Source organism: Copadichromis virginalis, linkage group LG15, assembly GCF_057382275.1.
Source record: "Copadichromis virginalis isolate Kocher_CV1m ecotype Utaka linkage group LG15, C_Virginalis_male_GT1.1, whole genome shotgun sequence".
Taxonomy (NCBI): domain Eukaryota; kingdom Metazoa; phylum Chordata; class Actinopteri; order Cichliformes; family Cichlidae; genus Copadichromis; species Copadichromis virginalis.
This window is the reverse complement of record NC_140632.1, coordinates 38,658,536-38,677,558: the sequence shown is the minus strand read 5'-3', so window position 1 is coordinate 38,677,558 and position 19,023 is coordinate 38,658,536. Positions and strand designations below refer to the sequence as shown.

General features: G+C 39.3%; 1 protein-coding gene and 1 long non-coding RNA gene across 2 annotated transcripts; both read right to left on the bottom strand.

The window, feature by feature from the left end:
- Positions 1–3,569: 3,569 nt before the first annotated feature.
- Positions 3,570–5,525, bottom strand: LOC146692993 (uncharacterized). The gene is made up of 3 exons (XR_014915328.1): positions 5,466–5,525; positions 5,250–5,363; positions 3,570–3,979 (listed from the first exon to the last, which is right to left on the bottom strand). It is a non-coding gene; the product is annotated as an uncharacterized LOC146692993 (long non-coding RNA).
- A 112-nt stretch (positions 5,526–5,637) lies between these two features.
- On the bottom strand, positions 5,638–8,726 carry LOC146692992 (uncharacterized). The gene is made up of 5 exons (XM_085433289.1): positions 8,494–8,726; positions 7,122–7,773; positions 6,950–7,010; positions 6,776–6,856; positions 5,638–6,692 (listed from the first exon to the last, which is right to left on the bottom strand). The coding sequence occupies exons 1-2, from the start codon at positions 8,567–8,569 to the stop codon at positions 7,166–7,168; spliced, it is 684 nt and encodes a 227-aa protein (XP_085289415.1). The 5' UTR covers positions 8,570–8,726; the 3' UTR covers positions 5,638–6,692; positions 6,776–6,856; positions 6,950–7,010; positions 7,122–7,165.
- Between the last annotated feature and the right edge of the window lie 10,297 nt (positions 8,727–19,023).

Below are 19,023 nucleotides of genomic sequence, written 5' to 3'. Positions count from 1 at the left end.
TCTTTTCTCTTTTACCATGTCTCTCTAATATTTTGCTCCTTACTATTTTTATTTTTTCTTATTATTTTATTTTCTTATATTTTCTCCTACTGTATCATGCTGCTGAGTGACTGCTGCTCGTCAAACACATTTCATTGCAATGTTGACCCTGTGCTAACTTGCATATGACAAATAAAACTGAAAACTGAAAACATGTAAGCTAATGGTCCCAACGTGCTTAAAATAAATTTTTTAATTATCTGTGTAATTTCTGTTCATATTTAAATTAAGAGGGGGTGGCAGTAAAAACTCTGTAACAGAAATGTCATCAAGTACACTTTCAAACGATTGCGCTGTACGGACTCGCGTACTTGACTACTGAGAAATGACTTTCACGTCAGACTTAGCGGCTCTTATTTATCCAAAGTGCGACACCTGAGCGCAGACCCGGGCTGTTAAACAAATATGAGCAAATGCAGATGTCAGACAGACTGTCTAAAGAAGTTTAAAAAGTCAGACAAGCTTCAGGGCAATAACTAGAAGAATAAAGTTTGCAATAAAAGTTTGAACAATATTTTGCTATGTGCTATTTGCTATGCTCATCTAACCTGTGCTGCAGGTCAACCAGTTCTATCTTATCAGATTCACTGAGGGTGTCTATTGGTTTGGAAGTAAGGCATATGATCTTTTGTATCACTTGCGTCTCATCAGATCTTCTTCTTTTTGCTAAATCACTGCTATATTTTCTAAAGAATTTTCCAATTTCATATTTCAAAAGTTCCCAGTTACTACAAAATGTATTATTTGTGAGAGCTTTACTCCAATAAAGTTTAATGAATCTCTGAACTTCACAAATCACTTCTTTATGCTCAAGAATGGTACTATTTAACTTCCAGTAAGAGGTTTTAGTGATTAGGGAGGATGACAACGGGATCGATAAGCTAACCATTTTGTGGTCTGAGAGTGGTGTAGGATAAATATCCGTTTTAACTTTTTCTAAATCTTATAAGATAAGCCAAAAATCGATACGTGAGTGTCTGGTTTGAGTCTTATTACACCATGTATAAGCTATCTGAGACGAATGAGAATCCCTCCAAGAATCGACTAAGTTGAATCTTTGTGCAAACAGTCTTATGAATGAGTTAGAGTCTGAACTTCTAGAAGGCCATCTGTCCAAATAGCTGTTAAACACTGTATTAAAGTCTCCACCAAAAATAATAAAAGAATTGGGATATTTCGATAACCAGCGCAGTAGGCGCTCCTCCAACCTATCAAAATATAGTTTATTCTCCCTCTGACAGTTAAAACCATACACACTGACTAAAATATAGATAGAGTGTGCAGCCTCAACTATTAGAAAAATGTAATGACCATCTTTATCTATGTCAGAATTCAAGATTTTACCATTAAATCTTCCTTTAAGTATGCAGACATCAGCAGCATGCTCTGTACCATGGGACATCCACAGATCATCTCCCCATTGCGATCTCCAAAATGTTTTTTCTTGTTCTGTTGAGTGAGACTCTTGTATAAAACAGAAATCTGAATTGAACTGCTTACAAAACAAAAAAATAGCCTTAAATTTAACATTGTTTCTTAAACCTCTTGCATTTAAAGAAATAACAGACAGAGACATAATGATAGTAACAAAAATTAAAAGTGACAAATAAGAAAAAGCTTAGACCAAGTAAATGAAGAACAGTTGAATTGGGAACCTGGTCACTTAAGAGAGTCCTATATAAGATGAGAACTGCAACCCCTGAGTAAGGAAATTGTGAACTTGAATAATAATAGGAATACAATAGCCTAAAACAATAAAACCAATGTGGTAAAAATAAATAAATAAATAAATAAATAAAATAAATAAACGCTTCACATATGAGCATTGAAAGGGAGCTTAATAGAAATTTTCTTGCTCCATTTAAATAACTAATTATTCAAAAAAAGAATAAAAATAAAAAAAAATAAAAAGAAGCTTATCCAGCTTGCTCATAACATTTTCAGTAAAAATATTGCAGCCAAACTGAAGACCAATAAACTTATAACAAATAAACTGCATCAGTTTAACTCTGATCGTTTTATGAGTCCAACAACAAAAACAAACAAACAAAAAAAGAACGGCAGTGAAACCAAGTTAATCTTAAGATACTTCAGTTTTCACCTCAAAATACCTTGGATCAAATTATAGGGCTGGAAAAATCTCTTTTCCCTCCACGAACGCACGACCTCCTACGAAGAACGCCAGCTTGTTTTCGTTGCGCGCAGCTTCCACAGACGGCCAGAGTCTGTTTCTTCGGGCGCGGTCGTCAGGGGACAGATCCTCAGCCAGCTTTAGGTTGTTACCTTTCAGGTAGGTGGACTTCTTAGCAGCGCGCCAGACAGCATCGCGGTAGATCCTGGATGTAAACTGAATGATGATTCCCCTGGGTTGGTTGTTGTTGGACCTCTTGGGACCGATGCGGTGGACGGTGTCAACGACGTCGGGGAATTTATCTTGCATCTCCGGTATGACTGATCTACAGACTTTGATTACCTCCTGCCGCACGTCCTGCTTGTCCCTCTCGGTCAGACCGTAGAGCTTCAGCGTCGTTTGAAGCTTTGTAAGATCCCAAAAGACGCAGGAATAAGTAGCAGGATTTAAGAGTGTAATAACGGACTGAAACAGAAGATGGCAGCACTGCATGTACAAGGATGCCAGCTGCCGTTAAACCCCGAAGAAGAAGAAGTAGCTGTGTCCCAGAATTCATAGCGCAGCCCAGCTCAGTTTCCAACAATGGCGGCAGCTAGTTAGTTTTAGTATTACTCTTATTATTCTTTATGGGTCACAAAATAAACGTTTCACATATTTTCAGGCGAGACTGTAGCTGTGTAAACCTCAAATATCTGCTCAGTTTATCAAGACACCACATATTTTCAAAAGCGCTCCGACGTTTTCGGAGACGTCTGTTACCCACTAGCTCGATAGCGAGCCGGGGGCTAGGCTAACTAGAGCTGTGAGAACACCGGACTCCTGGCAAATCGTTTTCAAACCCACCGCAGTCTTTCGCTACTCAGGTTAAACATATATAGGTCACTTAGATAACTTAAAAATGTTATCGTTTGGCTTTTTTTTAGTATTTTATTTGTTCCTGAGTAAATCGGTTTGGCTGAGATTAAAGTTATAGTTTCTGTAAGCAAAGCAAAACTGTTTATGTGAAAAACTGTAAAATATAATTTCCGTGTTCTGTAAAATATAATTTCAGTGTTCTTTTTACATTTCATAAGAGTAAAATCCTTGTAGGAGTAAATGTATCCAAGCTTCTGACAGATGTGACAGATGTTTAACTTATTGTTGTTTACTTGTAGTGTACAATAAATAATCAAAAACACAGGATTATTCTGCAATGCTTCATTACTCACTAATGTTACAAATGTTGAAAGGTAAAAGTGTTCAATAAAATCCTAAATATTGCAAAATGCTGTAAGAACTCTTCTTTCGCTGCTTTAGGACACATCCCATTATATTGACTACTGTACACACACTACTTAATATTTAAGATACAAAAAATACTGGTTTCTGTGCATGCATCTGCAGTGAAGGTATGTGTTTTGCCATGCAGCTTTTACTTACTTAGCACTCTTCTTCATTTTGACTACCATGAAGTTAAGCCAAAAAAACAAGAAAAGAAAAACGATTTTTCTGGTATCTGAACTATAACAGTTCCCTGAACTACCTCTGATAGTGTCCTCATCATGATAATATTCCCTTTATTTATGATTAGTTATCTTTATCTTCAGAGGTCTGGGTGACAGTTTTAGTGTTTGCTTTAAAAAACAAAAAACAACAAAAACTTGAAATATATATATTCTATATACATATATAGAGATGCTCACTCCTGATTGGACACTGAGCTGCACCACCTTCTCCTTCACTCCTCCACCTTGCTGTCCTCTGTGCTCTCTCTCCTCCATCTCCAGGGAACAAATCAGAGTCTGAGCACCAAACCTGTGGACTGTTAGTCTGGAGATAAGAAGGAAAACACACAGAATTCTCATGTTTGCCATTTTTCATACCGTATTACTATAGTATATTAGTTTACCAGTCCAACAGATTTATTTTCCCAAATGGATCATTACAGCTTTTGCCACACTGGTCCACTTGATTGTCAAAGTGTATTAGCTCTTTATTATTTCTTTCTTTTCTTTACCTTGAAATTATTACAATCAGAACGGACAGGACTGGGGATGGGAAAGAGAAAGATGAAGAAAAGAGAAGTTGGGAAGATGCTCAACAGAAGGAGATGGAAAGCAAAAAGATAGGAGAAGAGAGACACAGAGAGAGAAGACACTAAAAATCTGTTTGATCACCTGCTGGAAAAATAAAAACAAGCAAAAAGAGAAAAACACAGTAGCGAAACCACAGCAAAAACCAACATAAGCACAAGTTATAGTAAATAATAAATATCTCCATCTCCCGGAAGGGCCTGATCGAGCCACAGGGGCCATAAACTGACAGTTTATTTATAACTAGAAATAATAAAGCAGTTGACGTGTTTCAGGCTGTGACTTTTAGTATCTGTTGGTACTTCATCACTTTGAATAAGTGTAAGTCAACACCAGGCCGCACTTTCAGTCTTTCCATTAAACAAATGACCAACAATCCATTGTTTTCACCATTAAACAATAAAATATGCTTCTTGACTCCTTGATGCAGGTGCCCACCTACGACCTGGTTTATTAATACTAAGCTAAAGAGGAAAGCAACTCACTGTAGTTCTCACAGCTCAGGACAAGCAGACACCTGATGTTGAGTGACTGAATGGAACTAAAACAAGAATTCATAATTATGTTTGTCTGCCATGAACACGTGATGATAAAACTCTGCATATGCAGTCAGGAGACTGATGACCTGTGAAATGAGCTGTTAGAAATGTGCAGATATGTGTAAACATTGATCAGCATTTAACATCCAGGATGGAGCAAAACTTCTGACCTGCATGTATGAGAACCTTTAATCACATCATCTTTGTAGTGAAATAGCTGATGACTCATTAAACGTTTCCATGTAATTTATCCACAGTGAAAAATATTCACTTTGCTGGATCTGAAAATCACGTGTTCATTTCATTAGACACTAGCAATACCATTAAACTGGACCTTATCATTATCATAGAGCACTAAATGTGAAACTGTGTCATATAACAATCTATATATGTAATATGTGTTTGCCTGAATCTTCCAGCACAAACAGAAAGACGAGCTGTTGTCTGAGTATCAACACAAGTACACACCAGAAATCGTTCAGTAAAGACAAATTTAATAAATGAAAGCTGGTGAGAGGGCCTTTGATGTTTCTCTTTGGATCATCCTGTTGTTTGTCTCCCAGTGTCGTTACTGCTCCTCTCCTTTCAAAGACAAACACCAAATAACACCAAATGAGAGTGAATCACTTCAGAAACACTCCTGGTTATTGTGAGCAAACGTCATAACATGATGAATGTATTTACCATTTTACTGAGGGAAAATCTTCTGTGTGGAGTTTCTTCTCATCTTGGCTCTTTTTCCTGACATTTAGAAACAAGAGGCAGAAAAGAAAGAATAAAAGTTAAAACCTCGACAATTTTTTTAATGTTTGGGATGTTTTAGAAACAACCTTAAACACTATTTACTACTTACCACTTTGTTCATTCTTGCTGACGTTCACTCTCCTCATCTTCTCTCTAAAGGACAAATGACAGAAAAGAGGGAATCATTTTAGTAACTTTATCAACCAGGTGAGCAGAATTTTAGATATTTATCAATATTCTGATTAAAAGCAGAGTGAATACTTATCTTTTTACGAGAAAGGGTTCAATCCGTCCTGTCTTAGGTCTTAATGTCACCTTGGCTCCTCTGTTTTCTCTGAAAAACAAAAGACAAATGGGAAGAAAAAAATTAGTAAATGATTTCAGCAACTAGAGGAAGTGTTCACTGAGGAGGAGCTGTCATAATAATATAAAATCAATATATACTTATCTTTTTTTTAATGACAGTTTACAGAGCACGCTGGCTTCGCTCCTCCCTCCGCTCCTCTCTGAAAGTTAACTGGATAAAGGATAATAACAATTAATAACATCATCAAAACAGACAAACCTGAAAGAATTGCTGATCAGAGCTGTGACAGAGTCACAGATTAGTTGGATGTATACTTATCTTTCACAATGAGAGCGTTTGCATAGACGTCTCTTCAGGTCTTTTTATTGTTTTCTTTCTGGAGAGGAAAGTGATGAGACTGATGAGGAAATACCAAATACAAAGACTGACAAAGGGAACTGAAAAAGTCTAACCAAAACCTATACTGGGGGAAAACTGTAGGAAACAGAACTACTGAGGCAAGGAAACACGAGGGGACGGAGACTAACACTCTGACAAGGGACAAAGGGAGACTGACACTATATTTACACACAGGAGGCTGATTATGGGAACTAAGGACACATAGAAACACAGCTGAACCGAATAAGAAATGAACAACAAGTCGAAACAAACTCTAATGACAGTTCAACCAGTTTCTAAACACAACAAATAACTTTCAGGATGTTTCAACAATGTGTAAAATGAGTTCTTATCTTTTTTTGTGAGAGGGCCTTCAATGTTTCTCTTTGGATCATCCTTCCATCCATTTCTTCTGCTTAACCATTGGAGCCATCCCAGCTGTTATGGGGCCAGAGGCGGGGGTATAACCTGGACAGGTCAGTCTAACACAGAGAAACAGACAACCATTCACACTCACATTCAACCTAACTGCATCTCTCTGGACTGTGGGATGAAGCTGGAGTACCTGGAGGGAACCACAAAGGCGCCAGGACTGTCTTGCTCTCAGATGACGCCCGTTCACGCTGCTCTGAAGACCCTCAGTTGTCTTTGGATCAAATAACACCAAATGAGAGTGAATCACTTCAGAAACACTCCTGGTTATTGTGAGCAAACGTCATAACAAGATGAATATATTCACCATTTTACTGAGGGAAAATCTTCTGTGTGGTGTTTCTTTGCAGCGTGACTCTTTTTCCTGACTTTTAGAAACAAGAGGCAGAAAAGAAAGAATAAAAGTTAAAACCTCGACGATTTTCAAATATTTTAGGACATTCTTTTAGAAACAACCTTAAGCACTATTTACTACTTACCACTTTGTTCAGGCTTGCTGACGTTCGACATGCTTCACTGTATATTATAATCTCAAGCGCTTCCTTGCTTGAGTCGGGCTCCGGATGCTGCTCTCTTCCTCCGCCTTCCTCTTAGCACGCTTTGCCGACATATTTAGAAAACGGCAGAGCACCGAAGTGAGAACTCTGCCGTCCGCGCTGTAGTCTGTTACTCTCCAGCGGTTCTTCATCTCAGTGTCCTCTGTTTGGTAAACAGTGGAGATGACTCTGGTGACGGGGAGGCCGTCGACAGTCAGGGTGCGGACACAGTTCCTCCGATCTGCCTTCAGCACAGCAAGATCTGCTTTCTCTGGAAGAACTGGAGTCAGGAAGCGTGGATGAGAGCTGGAGCCCGCAGGCGGCAGCATCATGCCAGCTGGTGAGTCCGTAGGAGGAGAAGGAGTGGTGTTCTCTCTCTGGCTCTGCCTCACATTGACAAATGGTGTCGTCACCAGGTCCCGGTGGAACCATCCTTTAAAAGGTATGCAAGGAAAGTCCTTGGACCCAGTCACCAGGTTATGGTAAAGAGTGAGGACCAGGTGAGGCATGGAGTTCAGATGCCTCCTGCTCAGTTCACGGTTCCTCAAGTTAGTGACGACCATCTGAGGTGCAGTGACTGGACTCACCAGATCAGCTACGAGAAAGCAAAGCGTGCGTCTACGTTAATCATGTGATCACACAAATTAAAGCCTGAATTTAAATTGTCCAGACATGGCTTTACATCATCATAAGCTCTTCCACACACAAACAGTAAGAAGCTCCCAGCAGAACTCATTGTTTATGAAAGCCTTCACATTTTTCACCTGGTAAAAGTTTTCATGTGTGTAAGGCTGCGTGGATTTTCACTGAGGTTTTAATACGCATTCACATTAAGGAGTAATATCTTCATATTAGTTGAGCATCGATATTTTGTGGATAAAGCAGCTACATTTAGGTGAGAAACCTCCCACCTCCTTATTGCAGGCACACACTGTTTCAATCTCAAACTCATCCTGCGACTCTGTGAACTTTTAAAACTCCAGCTTCTCCAGCTTTACACATTCACAATCTATGAAACGTTCACGTATAACTCAGCGCCAGCGGCCCAAACATGTCAACTCAAACCCTCTACATGCAAAAACGGCCGCGCGCTGACGTCAGCGTCCTCCAACGCCTTAAGTCGTTAGCAATTAAAAAAAAACATGGCGCCATCTTTATAGCGTACTGGCACATGTTAAAATTGATGTTACTCAAGTATGAAACATCTCATCCTAAATGTTAACACTCATGAAGTCCTACTTCCAAACAATAAAAGACAAAAATCTAAGTTGTATTTGTTTGCTAGCACTCTGACATATTAGCCTGCTGTACTCACCATAGCGTTGATCTATCACCTCCTCAATGAAAAGGGAGAGCAGGTGCATCTCGCGACTCAAGTTTGAAGAAGTCATTTTGCAAATCCTTCTTGAAGATTTTCAAACGTTAGCTGTAGCTTGAAAAATCCGAGTTTTCACAGCACTAGTGGGAAAAAGCTCCTGTTTGCGCTCAAACGTGAAACCCGAATTCCACTTTTGCCTCCTGCTTTTATACCTGCACTCAAACACGTCATCATCACCATGACACCCAGGGTCACCGAAAATCAATTTTATTTATTTAAAATAAAGTTCGTCTAATTATCATAGTTTTTAAAATATATATATATATTTCTCATTTTATTTTACTGCTTTATTCATCCTTTTTAAAAAATATATTGCCAAACTTTGTCGTTTTAATTCTTTAAAAAATCATTAATTCACCAGTTTACAAAAATGAAGATCGATATCTGAAATTTAAATGAATAAATAAATAATTACAATTGATAATGGGTTTTTAGCATTAAAGAATGGTTTTTCAGTGCGCTTTAAATGTTATCAGAGCCGATGTTGTGCCAAAAAGTGATCGCAGTCCAAAAAGTGATTTACGGTATTGAAACGTTTGTTTGTGTCATGACATTTGTAAACAGTTGATGTTTAAGGTGCAGTTCATGTGGAAGCCAGAGGAGGGTGGTGTTGTGCGCATAATACAAAGTGATGGCGAAACCTAAAAGACGGTGTCATGTCTGCTCCCTGAAGCAATCTCATAACAGTTTCAATCTATTTCAAGCCAGTTAGCACATTTCTGTTATGAAGTGCAATCATTTTTTGGCAGTAAACTTAAATCCTTTTATTATGAATATCACATTCTCAGATTTTCAAGAGAGACCAGACCAATAGGACAGCAGAAATCACAAAAATAAATAAATAAATAACAGTTTTATAAAGATTAAAACAGTTAAAAAATGACTGGAATGATTATGATGTATAACACAGAATATGTACAATAACAGAGTTATAAACACACCTAGAACACACGTGATACTTTTATTTCATCTATAACCTCTGTGCAAATTTTGTTGACTGCAAAGTGTTTATGAATATGTTTTTAAAAGCTGGTTATCTGACTGTCAGTTAATAGCAATTAAAAAGAAAGCTGATTTTTATTTAAAAAACCCTGAAAACATCACACCTCTGAAGTAACACATTGTGATTCATGTACAAACAACACACAATTATTGTAGATTCTTCAAAGCCTCCTTATATTCAACACTTGGGTAGGTGGTGTTACACATGCCCTCACAGCACCGGCACATCAATCCTCCTGTTTTCACCTTGTCACCTTCATTAAGCTGCTCTCTTTCTACAGAAGGCCCACCGCATGCATGGGGGGGGAGGGGGGGGGGATACCGTGGGCCAGGGCTGTGGCATCTAATGTCTGGTTGTCAGTGTCCTTTGGAAAAGCAAGTGATTGTCCTCAAATCAGATGTCCCAGCAGATTGATCTAGTTTGCCATGCCGGCAAAAGACCAATACACCAAGACAAACAGCCATTTATGCTTTTTACACAGACAGCCCATTTAACCAGGGAACTTGACACAATGTATTTTTTTTTCTATTTAACTAGAAGAATTGTTGTACCACACATTAAAGTTTCAAATCAGTGAAAAAGCAATCGTGCCAAAGAAATGTCATGTGTTTGTTTAAGATGACTGCAATTATGGTATTAACAGAAAACACACATCTCTGTCTCTTTTCTTTTCTGTTTAGTGTTCCACTTACCTTCTAAACTCAACAAGTACTTGCACAATCCTGAGGTTTTTAGAAAAGAACATCTCAGATTAAATAAGGAGGGGATACAGACATTAAAACTAACCTTTATTACTATGATACAAAACAATATTAATGAAGTTGTTAAAAGTGGTACTTCTTACACACACACACACACACACACACACACACACACACACACACACACACACACACACACTCGGCTCATTACAAGTGTTTAAAAGTTTGAGTTGTCTGAAAAACTAAAGAAAGAAAAACACAAAAATGTTACAATACAAAAGTTGGAACTTTATTAACACACAGAAATACAAACTGATGGGTTGATAAATATCAAGAAGACAGTACATTTCACATAAAGACTGTGCATCATTTTAAGATGAAAAAATGCAATATGGGGTCAGCCAGAGGATTAATAATCAAAACTAAGGGATTCTGATATTAATACTGCACCGCCTCCAATCTCACTATAAGTTACATCTGTTGAACTGACTTCTTGCTAGCATTTCCAAGGAAGTCAAGATGAAAAAAATAAAACCTAAAAACAGAGGGTCCAATACATTTAACAGGAATTTGTCAAAAAGAACAACAAAAGTACTGACTGTTAATTTTTTATTTTTGACCCTGTAACTCAGTTATTAGTTTGAAAATAAACGTTTGTATGTCTTCAAAAAATACTGTAAAGCTGTTGACTCTTAGGGAGTCAGGAGCTACATGACAGATGTTATTTTGAATGACTTGGATATTTGCTGTTTACCAACCGTAAGTCTGCACAACAGAAATATTGTTCTGAAACACATTAAAATACACAAGTGAAAGATGATATCTGTAATTAGAGCTGCCACGATTAGTCGAAGACTCACGATTTTTTATTTTATTTTTTTTAAACTTTATTTATCACATTTTAAACATACAGTCAAGTAAAACAGGGATCACATAAAAGATAACATTGTGGTAGTACAATGAGGAACAGAAAGAGTGACAAGGACAGTGAGACAAAAGTGAGACAAAAAATAAAATAAATTAAGGGGAACATAAATAAACAAAAGTTTGCAAGAGCCAAAATCAAGTTAGCAGTTTCAGTCGGATATAGATGTTAACAGTCTTGAGAGCCTTAGTGTTTTTTGATGAGGAGATTGTCCTTATATATTGTGCAAGTTCCATTTTTAATCCAAGAAGTTCAGGCTTTCTGCCGAGGACTTTGCTTTTGTGTATATGAAATTTTGCCAAAAATAAAACCAAATTTATAAAGAAGAAAGCATCATTGTCCTTGTCTTTAAAATTATAATAGCCAAAGATAACATCCTTATAGTATAGTTGAAGATTAGGGAGAACAAAGTCAGTAATAAACTTGTGGAAATCCTTCCAGAATTTACACGTAAATTTACATGACCAAAACAGATGAGAAACTGTTTCAGGTTGCTCTTGACAGAAGGTACAATGTACATTTATTTCAGCCATAAATTTGGACAAATATTGTTTGGTAGGGTAAAACTTATGAATCGACTTAAAGGAAATCTCTTTAATTTTGTTTGTTAAGAAAAACCTTTGTGGTCAAGTCCAAACTTTTTTCCATTCAATATCTGTTACAAAATTGGCCCAATAAAATATGGCTGATGGAACAGAGACCATTGCATCCTGAAAGAGAGATCTTATTTTGGTATTTATAGACTTATGAGAGGAAAAGCAAACATTGCCAAGAGAAGAATGTAACACATCCGGGGGAGTGACCTGTAGTGGAGCACTGTGGGAGCATCTGTGTAACATGGACAGACCAGATGGGATGGCATCGAACACTATTGAGAATTCTTTAGGCGTTATCGGTACATCTCCTGAGGAACTCAGAGTAATTATATAAGAGTCCATCTTCTCTATATAACTGACTAACCAAGATTATTCCATTATTAAACCAGTTATTTAAAAAAAAAGAGTTTTATTTTTATAAATAATATTGCAGTTATTCCAAATAAAACAGTTTTGTGGAGAGAAATTGTGTTTGTAAATCAGCGCCCATGCCAAAAGAATTTGTTGATGAAAGTGAGAAAGTTTCAGTGGTATTTTTGGAATACTGTAATTGCAGAGCAGTAGGAAGTTAAGGCCGTCTAAATGAGAGAACACATGATGTGAGATAAAGTTCCAGATAGAAGTGGGATTTCTTAAATACTTTTTAATCCAGTTTATTTTAAAGGTGTTGTTAAGAGCACCGAAATCAATAAAATTTATACCTCCTTTATCGACTGGGAAACACTCTGTGAGCCTCACGCCGAGGACATCAATGGGCTTACTGAGTGTATCACAGACTACATAACTTTCTGCACCGACTCCATTGTTCCAGCTCAGACTGTTCATTGTTACCCAAATAACAAGCCGTGGGTGACTAAGGACATCAAAGCCCTCCTCAACAACAAGAAGAGGGCTTTCAGAGGGGGCAACAAAGAGGAGGTGAGGAAGGTCCAGGTGTTACTAAAGGACAAGATCAGAGAGGCTAAGGACAATTACAGGAGGAAGCTGGAGTGGAAACTCCAGCAGAACAGCATGAGAGAGGTGTGGAGGGGCATGAAGACCATCACTGGATTCAGGCCAACCAACAGCAGGGGAGCTGAGGGAGGTGAGAATAGAGCCGACGAGTTGAATCTGTTTTTCAATAGATTCGACACCACAGTGTCTGCTCCCACCCCCACAACCTCACCTGCAGTCAGCCTGGAATCCAGAGCCACACCACTGTGCCAGCCTCTCTCTTCACATGTTGCCTCCTGTGAGATTCCTGACACCCCTCCCCCACCCATCACCTTCACTCAATACCAGGTTGAGATGCAAATGAGGAGACTTCACTCAGGCAAGTCTGCTGGACCAGACGGAGTGAGTCCCCTTGTCCTCAAGACCCGTGCCCCCCAGCTGTGTGGAGTCTTTCATAAACTGTTTATGCTGAGTCTGAGTCTGCAGAGGGTCCCGGTGATGTGGAAGACATCATGCCTCGTCCCTGTACCAAAGACGCCTCGTCCCAGTGGCCCCCAGGATTACAGGCCCGTGGCACTGACCTCCCACATCATGAAGACCCTGGAAAGGCTCATCCTGGACCAGCTGCGACCCATAGTAAGACCACATCTGGATCCCCTTCAGTTCGCTTATCAGCCTCGTCTCGGAACTGAGGACGCCATCATCTACCTGCTCAATCGTGTCTACACCCATCTGGACCAGCCGGCGAGCACTGTGAGGGTCATGTTTTTTGACTTTTCCAGTGCTTTCAACACCATCAGGCCAACGCTCCTGGGTGATAAGTTAGCAGCGATGCAGGTGGATGCTTCTCTGGTGTCCTGGATTGTTGATTACCTGACAGGAAGACCACAATATGTACGTCTCCCACAGTGTGTGTCTGACAAGGTGATCAGCAACACAGGGGCACCACAGGGGACTGTCCTCTCCCCCTTCCTCTTCACCCTCTACACCACAGACTTCAGCCACTGCACAGAGACCTGCCATCTTCAGAAGTTTTCTGATGACTCTGCGGTGGTTGGATGCATCAGCAGGGATGATGAGACAGAGTACCGGGCTGTGGTCGACTCCTTTGTTACGTGGTGTGAGCAGAATCATCTGCAGCTCAACGTGGCAAAGACCAAGGAACTGATCGTGGACTTCAGGAAGACCAGGAAACACTTGACCCCTGTTTCAATTCAGGGGGTCAGTGTTGACATTGTGGAGGACTATAAATACCTTGGAGTACACATTGACAATAAACTGGACTGGGCTAAAAACACCACAGCACTTTACAGGAAGGGCCAGAGTCGTCTCTATTTTTTGAGGCGACTGAGGTCCTTCAACATCTGCCAGAAAATGCTGGGGATTTTCTATGAGTCTGTTGTGGCCAGTGCGATCCTCTATGCTGTTGCATGCTGGGGGAGCAGGCTGAGGGTCGCAGATGCCAACAGACTTAATAAACTAATCCGTAAGGCCAGCAATGTTGTGGGGATGGAGCTGGACTCCCTCAAGGTGGTGTCGGAGAGGCGGATGCTGTCCAAGATAAAGACAATGTTGGATAACACCTCCCACCCACTCCATGACATGTTGGTCAGTCACAGGAGCTCGTTCAGTGAGAGACTGAGATTACCGAAAAGCACCACTGAACGACACAGGAAATCATTCCTGCCTGTGGCCATCTCCCTGTACAACGCATCCACTTAACACACTGTTTGCTGCTACAACTACACATGTTTCTTTTCCAACTATTTATTTATGAGTGACTTATGTATGTATGTATGTATGTATGTATATATATATATATATATGTATATATTGTACTATTCTTAGTTAGTGTATTGTCTGTCTTGTCTTAATGTTGGTTTAAAATGGAGCACTGTAACAAAAAATAATTTCCCCCAGGGATCAATAAAGTATTCTGATTCTGATTCTGATATGAATTTAAAGCTACTGATTTACGCAAGTAGTGAGTTTTATTTTTCCATAAAAAATTGTATAATAATTTGTTAATTGACTTACAGGTTGTATTATCAACATGTAGTGACTGGGCAGCATAGGTTAGACGGGAGATACCTTCAGCCTTCGATAGCAGAACTCTACCCTTCAATGACAGGTCTCGCTGTAGCCAATGATTAAAGATTTTTTGGGATTTATCTATAATAGGAATGAAGTTTGTGGAGCATCTGGATTGCTCATTTTTTATTATTTGAATTCCAAGGTATCTTACAGAATTTCTTACAGGTATTCCATGAATTGAAGTTGCTAAACAACTTTTAACTGGTAAAAGTTCACATTTATGCAGGTTGAGTGAAAGTCCGGAGGCTTTAGAGAATGGCTGTATATTGTTAATGGCCACTGAAACTTGCGAGGCGTCTCTGAGGAAGAGAGCTGTATCGTCTGCCAGCTGACTTATGAGTATTTCTCTGTTAGCAATGACCAGGCCTTTTAAAGAACTGAGTTTAATGTGTGAATTAAGGAGTTGCACAGAAAGAAGGAATAAATATACGGATAGGGGGCAACCCTGCCTCGCTCCACGCTTTAGAGAGAATCTTGGGGAAATACCAGTGGCAAGCTTTATGGAGCTGTTACTATTGGAATACAGTGTCCGAACGGCATTACAGAAGGACTGACCAAACCCAAATTTATTTAAAGCAGTAAAAATAAACTCATGCTCTAAGGAGTCGAACGCCTTGTAGAAATCTAAAAAAAAGAATAAGACTATCATCCTGTACAAGTTCTGGGTAATCTATTATGTCTAAAATTAATCTTATGTTGTTTGAGATATGACGATTCTGCATGAAACCAGACTGACTCTCATCAATAACTTGATCTAATACAGGTTTCATTCTATTAGCCAGAATTTGTGCCAATATCTTATAATCATTATTCAGTAAAGAGATTGGTCGCCAATTGTCTAAGAGCAAAGGATCCTTTCCTGGTTTTGGAATGAGGGTGATCAAACCTTGACATAAAGTGGGAGGGAGTGCACCTCTATCCATACTTTCCTTAAAAACTTCTAAAAGAAACGGGGCTAAACTGTCAGCGAACTGTCAGTTCCAGGTGATTTGTTAATCTTTAGATGTTTTATAGCATCTGCAACCTCAATCAAAGAAATTGATCTGTCGCAAAGCTGACTATCCTCCTCATTCAGCTGAGTAATTTTGTCTAAAGAATTTTAAAAAAAGTCAGACAACCTTCAGGGCAATAACTAGAAGAATAAAGTTTGCAATAAAAGTTTGAACAATATTTTGCTATGTGCTATTTGCTATGCTCATCTAACCTGTGCTGCAGGTCAACCAGTTCTATCTTATCAGATTCACTGAGGGTGTCTATTGGTTTGGAAGTAAGGCATATGATCTTTTGTATCACTTGCGTCTCATCAGATCTTCTTTTTTTTGCTAAATCACTGCTATATTTTCTAAAGAATTTTCCAATTTCATATTTCAAAAGTTCCCAGTTACTACAAAATGTATTATTTGTGAGAGCTTTACTCCAATAAAGTTTAATGAATCTCTAAACTTCACAAATCACTTCTTTATGCTCAAGAATGGTACTATTTAACTTCCAGTAAGAGGTTTTAGTGATTAGGGAGGATGACAACGGGATCGATAAGCTAACCATTTTGTGGTCTGAGAGTGGTGTAGGATAAATATCCGTTTTAACTTTTTCTAAATCTTATAAGATAAGCCAAAAATCGATACGTGAGTGTCTGGTTTGAGTCTTATTACACCATGTATAAGCTATCTGAGACGAATGAGAATCCCTCCAAGAATCGACTAAGTTGAATCTTTGTGCAAACAGTCTTATGAATGAGTTAGAGTCTAAACTTCTAGAAGGCCATCTGTCCAAATAGCTGTTAAACACTGTATTAAAGTCTCCACCAAAAACAATAAAAGAATTGGGATATTTCGATAACCAGCGCAGTAGGCGCTCCTCCAACCTATCAAAATATAGTTTATTCTCCCTCTGACAGTTAAAACCATACACATTGACTAAAATATAGATAGAGTGTGCAGCCTCAACTATTAGAAAAATGTAATGACCATCTTTATCTATGTCAGAATTCAAGATTTGACCATTAAATCTTCCTTTAAGTATGCAGACACCAGCAGCATGCTCTGTACCATGGGACATCCACAGATCATCTCCCCATTGCGATCTCCAAAATGTTTTTTCTTGTTCTGTTGAGTGAGACTCTTGTATAAAACAGAAATCTGAATTGAACTGCTTGCAAAACAAAAAAAATAGCCTTACGTTTAACATTGTTTCTTAAACCTCTTGCATTTAAAGAAATAACAGACAGAGACATAATGATAGTAACAAAAATTAAAAGTGACAAATAAGAAAAAGCTTAGACCAAGTAAATGAAGAACAGTTGAATTGGGAACCTGGTCACTTAAGAGAGTCCTATATAAGATGAGAACTGCAACCCCTGAGTAAGGAAATTGTGAACTTGAATAATAATAGGAATACAATAGCCTAAAACAATAAAACCAATGTGGTAAAAATAAATAAATAAATAAATAAAATAAATAAACGCTTCACATATGAGCATTGAAAGGGAGCTTAATAGAAATTTTCTTGCTCCATTTAAATAACTAATTATTCAAAAAAAGAATAAAAATAAAAAAAAATAAAAAGAAGCTTATCCAGCTTGCTCATAACATTTTCAGTAAAAATATTGCAGCCAAACTGAAGACCAATAAACTTATAACAAATAAACTGCATCAGTTTAACTCTGATCGTTTTATGAGTCCAACAACAAAAACAAACAAACAAAAAAAGAACGGCAGTGAAACCAAGTTAATCTTAAGATACTTCAGTTTTCACCTCAAAATACCTTGGATCAAATTATAGGGCTGGAAAAATCTCTTTTCCCTCCACGAACGCACGACCTCCTACGAAGAACGCCAGCTTGTTTTCTTTGCGCGCAGCTTCCACAGACGGCCAGAGTCTGTTTCTTCGGGCGCGGTCGTCAGGGGACAGATCCTCAGCCAGCTTTAGGTTGTTACGTTTCAGGTAGGTGGACTTCTTAGCAGCGCGCCAGACAGCATCGCGGTAGATCCTGGATGTAAACTGAATGATGATTCCCCTGGGTTGGTTGTTGTTGGACCTCTTGGGACCGATGCGGTGGACGGTGTCAACGACGTCGGGGAATTTATCTTGCATCTCCGGTATGACTGATCTACAGACTTTGATTACCTCCTGCCGCACGTCCTGCTTGTCCCTCTCGGTCAGACCGTAGAGCTTCAGATTCCAACGCCGTGAATAGCTCTCCAGGTGAGAGATGCGCTTTTCCTGTGCTTCAGCGATTGCTTATATTTTTCGAGCTGTGCCTCAACACTGACAACTCTGCTCTTCATATCATTTAACTCAGCACAGACAGCATCAAATGACTCCTTAACAGCTGTGATATGTTCAGTGTTCTCTTGGACAGCTTTTTTCATCTCGGAGATGGCTATGAAGTTGTCACTCACCATTTTTTCAAGTGTCTGAACTCGAGTTAATCAACATGGTAAGTGATGAGAGCTGGGAGAGAACCGTAGATGTCTCCGTATCCGCAACTTTTCTTAGCTTACCAGCGGGAGAGGCACATGGAGTGATAGGGAGAGGGGGAAACTCTTCTTCCATCCGTGAATACTGAAGCGGTTCGGAAACTGCCTCCAAATAGTCGTGCATGGAGTCGATGAGAGTATTTTTAGTGTCGGCGGGCATCTCAGTAGCGAGAGAAGACTGAGCAGCTTGGCTAACATTAGCAAGCTTGCTACCCATTGTTACCCAAATAACAAGCCGTGGGTGACTAAGGACATCAAAGCCCTCCTCAACAACAAGAAGAGGGCTTTCAGAGGGGGCAACAAAGAGGAGGTGAGGAAGGTCCAGGTGTTACTAAAGGACAAGATCAGAGAGGCTAAGGACAATTACAGGAGGAAGCTGGAGTGGAAACTCCAGCAGAACAGCATGAGAGAGGTGTGGAGGGGCATGAAGACCATCACTGGATTCAGGCCAACCAACAGCAGGGGAGCTGAGGGAGGTGAGAATAGAGCCGACGAGTTGAATCTGTTTTTCAATAGATTCGACACCACAGTGTCTGCTCCCACCCCCACAACCTCACCTGCAGTCAGCCTGGAATCCAGAGCCACACCACTGTGCCAGCCTCTCTCTTCACATGTTGCCTCCTGTGAGATTCCTGACACCCCTCCCCCACCCATCACCTTCACTCAATACCAGGTTGAGATGCAAATGAGGAGACTTCACTCAGGCAAGTCTGCTGGACCAGACGGAGTGAGTCCC

Coding starts and splice junctions, on each gene's coding strand:
- LOC146692992 (XM_085433289.1), bottom strand. CDS start 8,569: ATGACTTCTTCAAACTTGAGTCGCGAGATGCACCTGCTCTCCCTTTTC. Junction 7,774..8,493: donor GGTGATAGATCAACGCTATG/GTGAGTACAGCA, acceptor GCTTTCTCGTAG/CTGATCTGGTGAGTCCAGTC.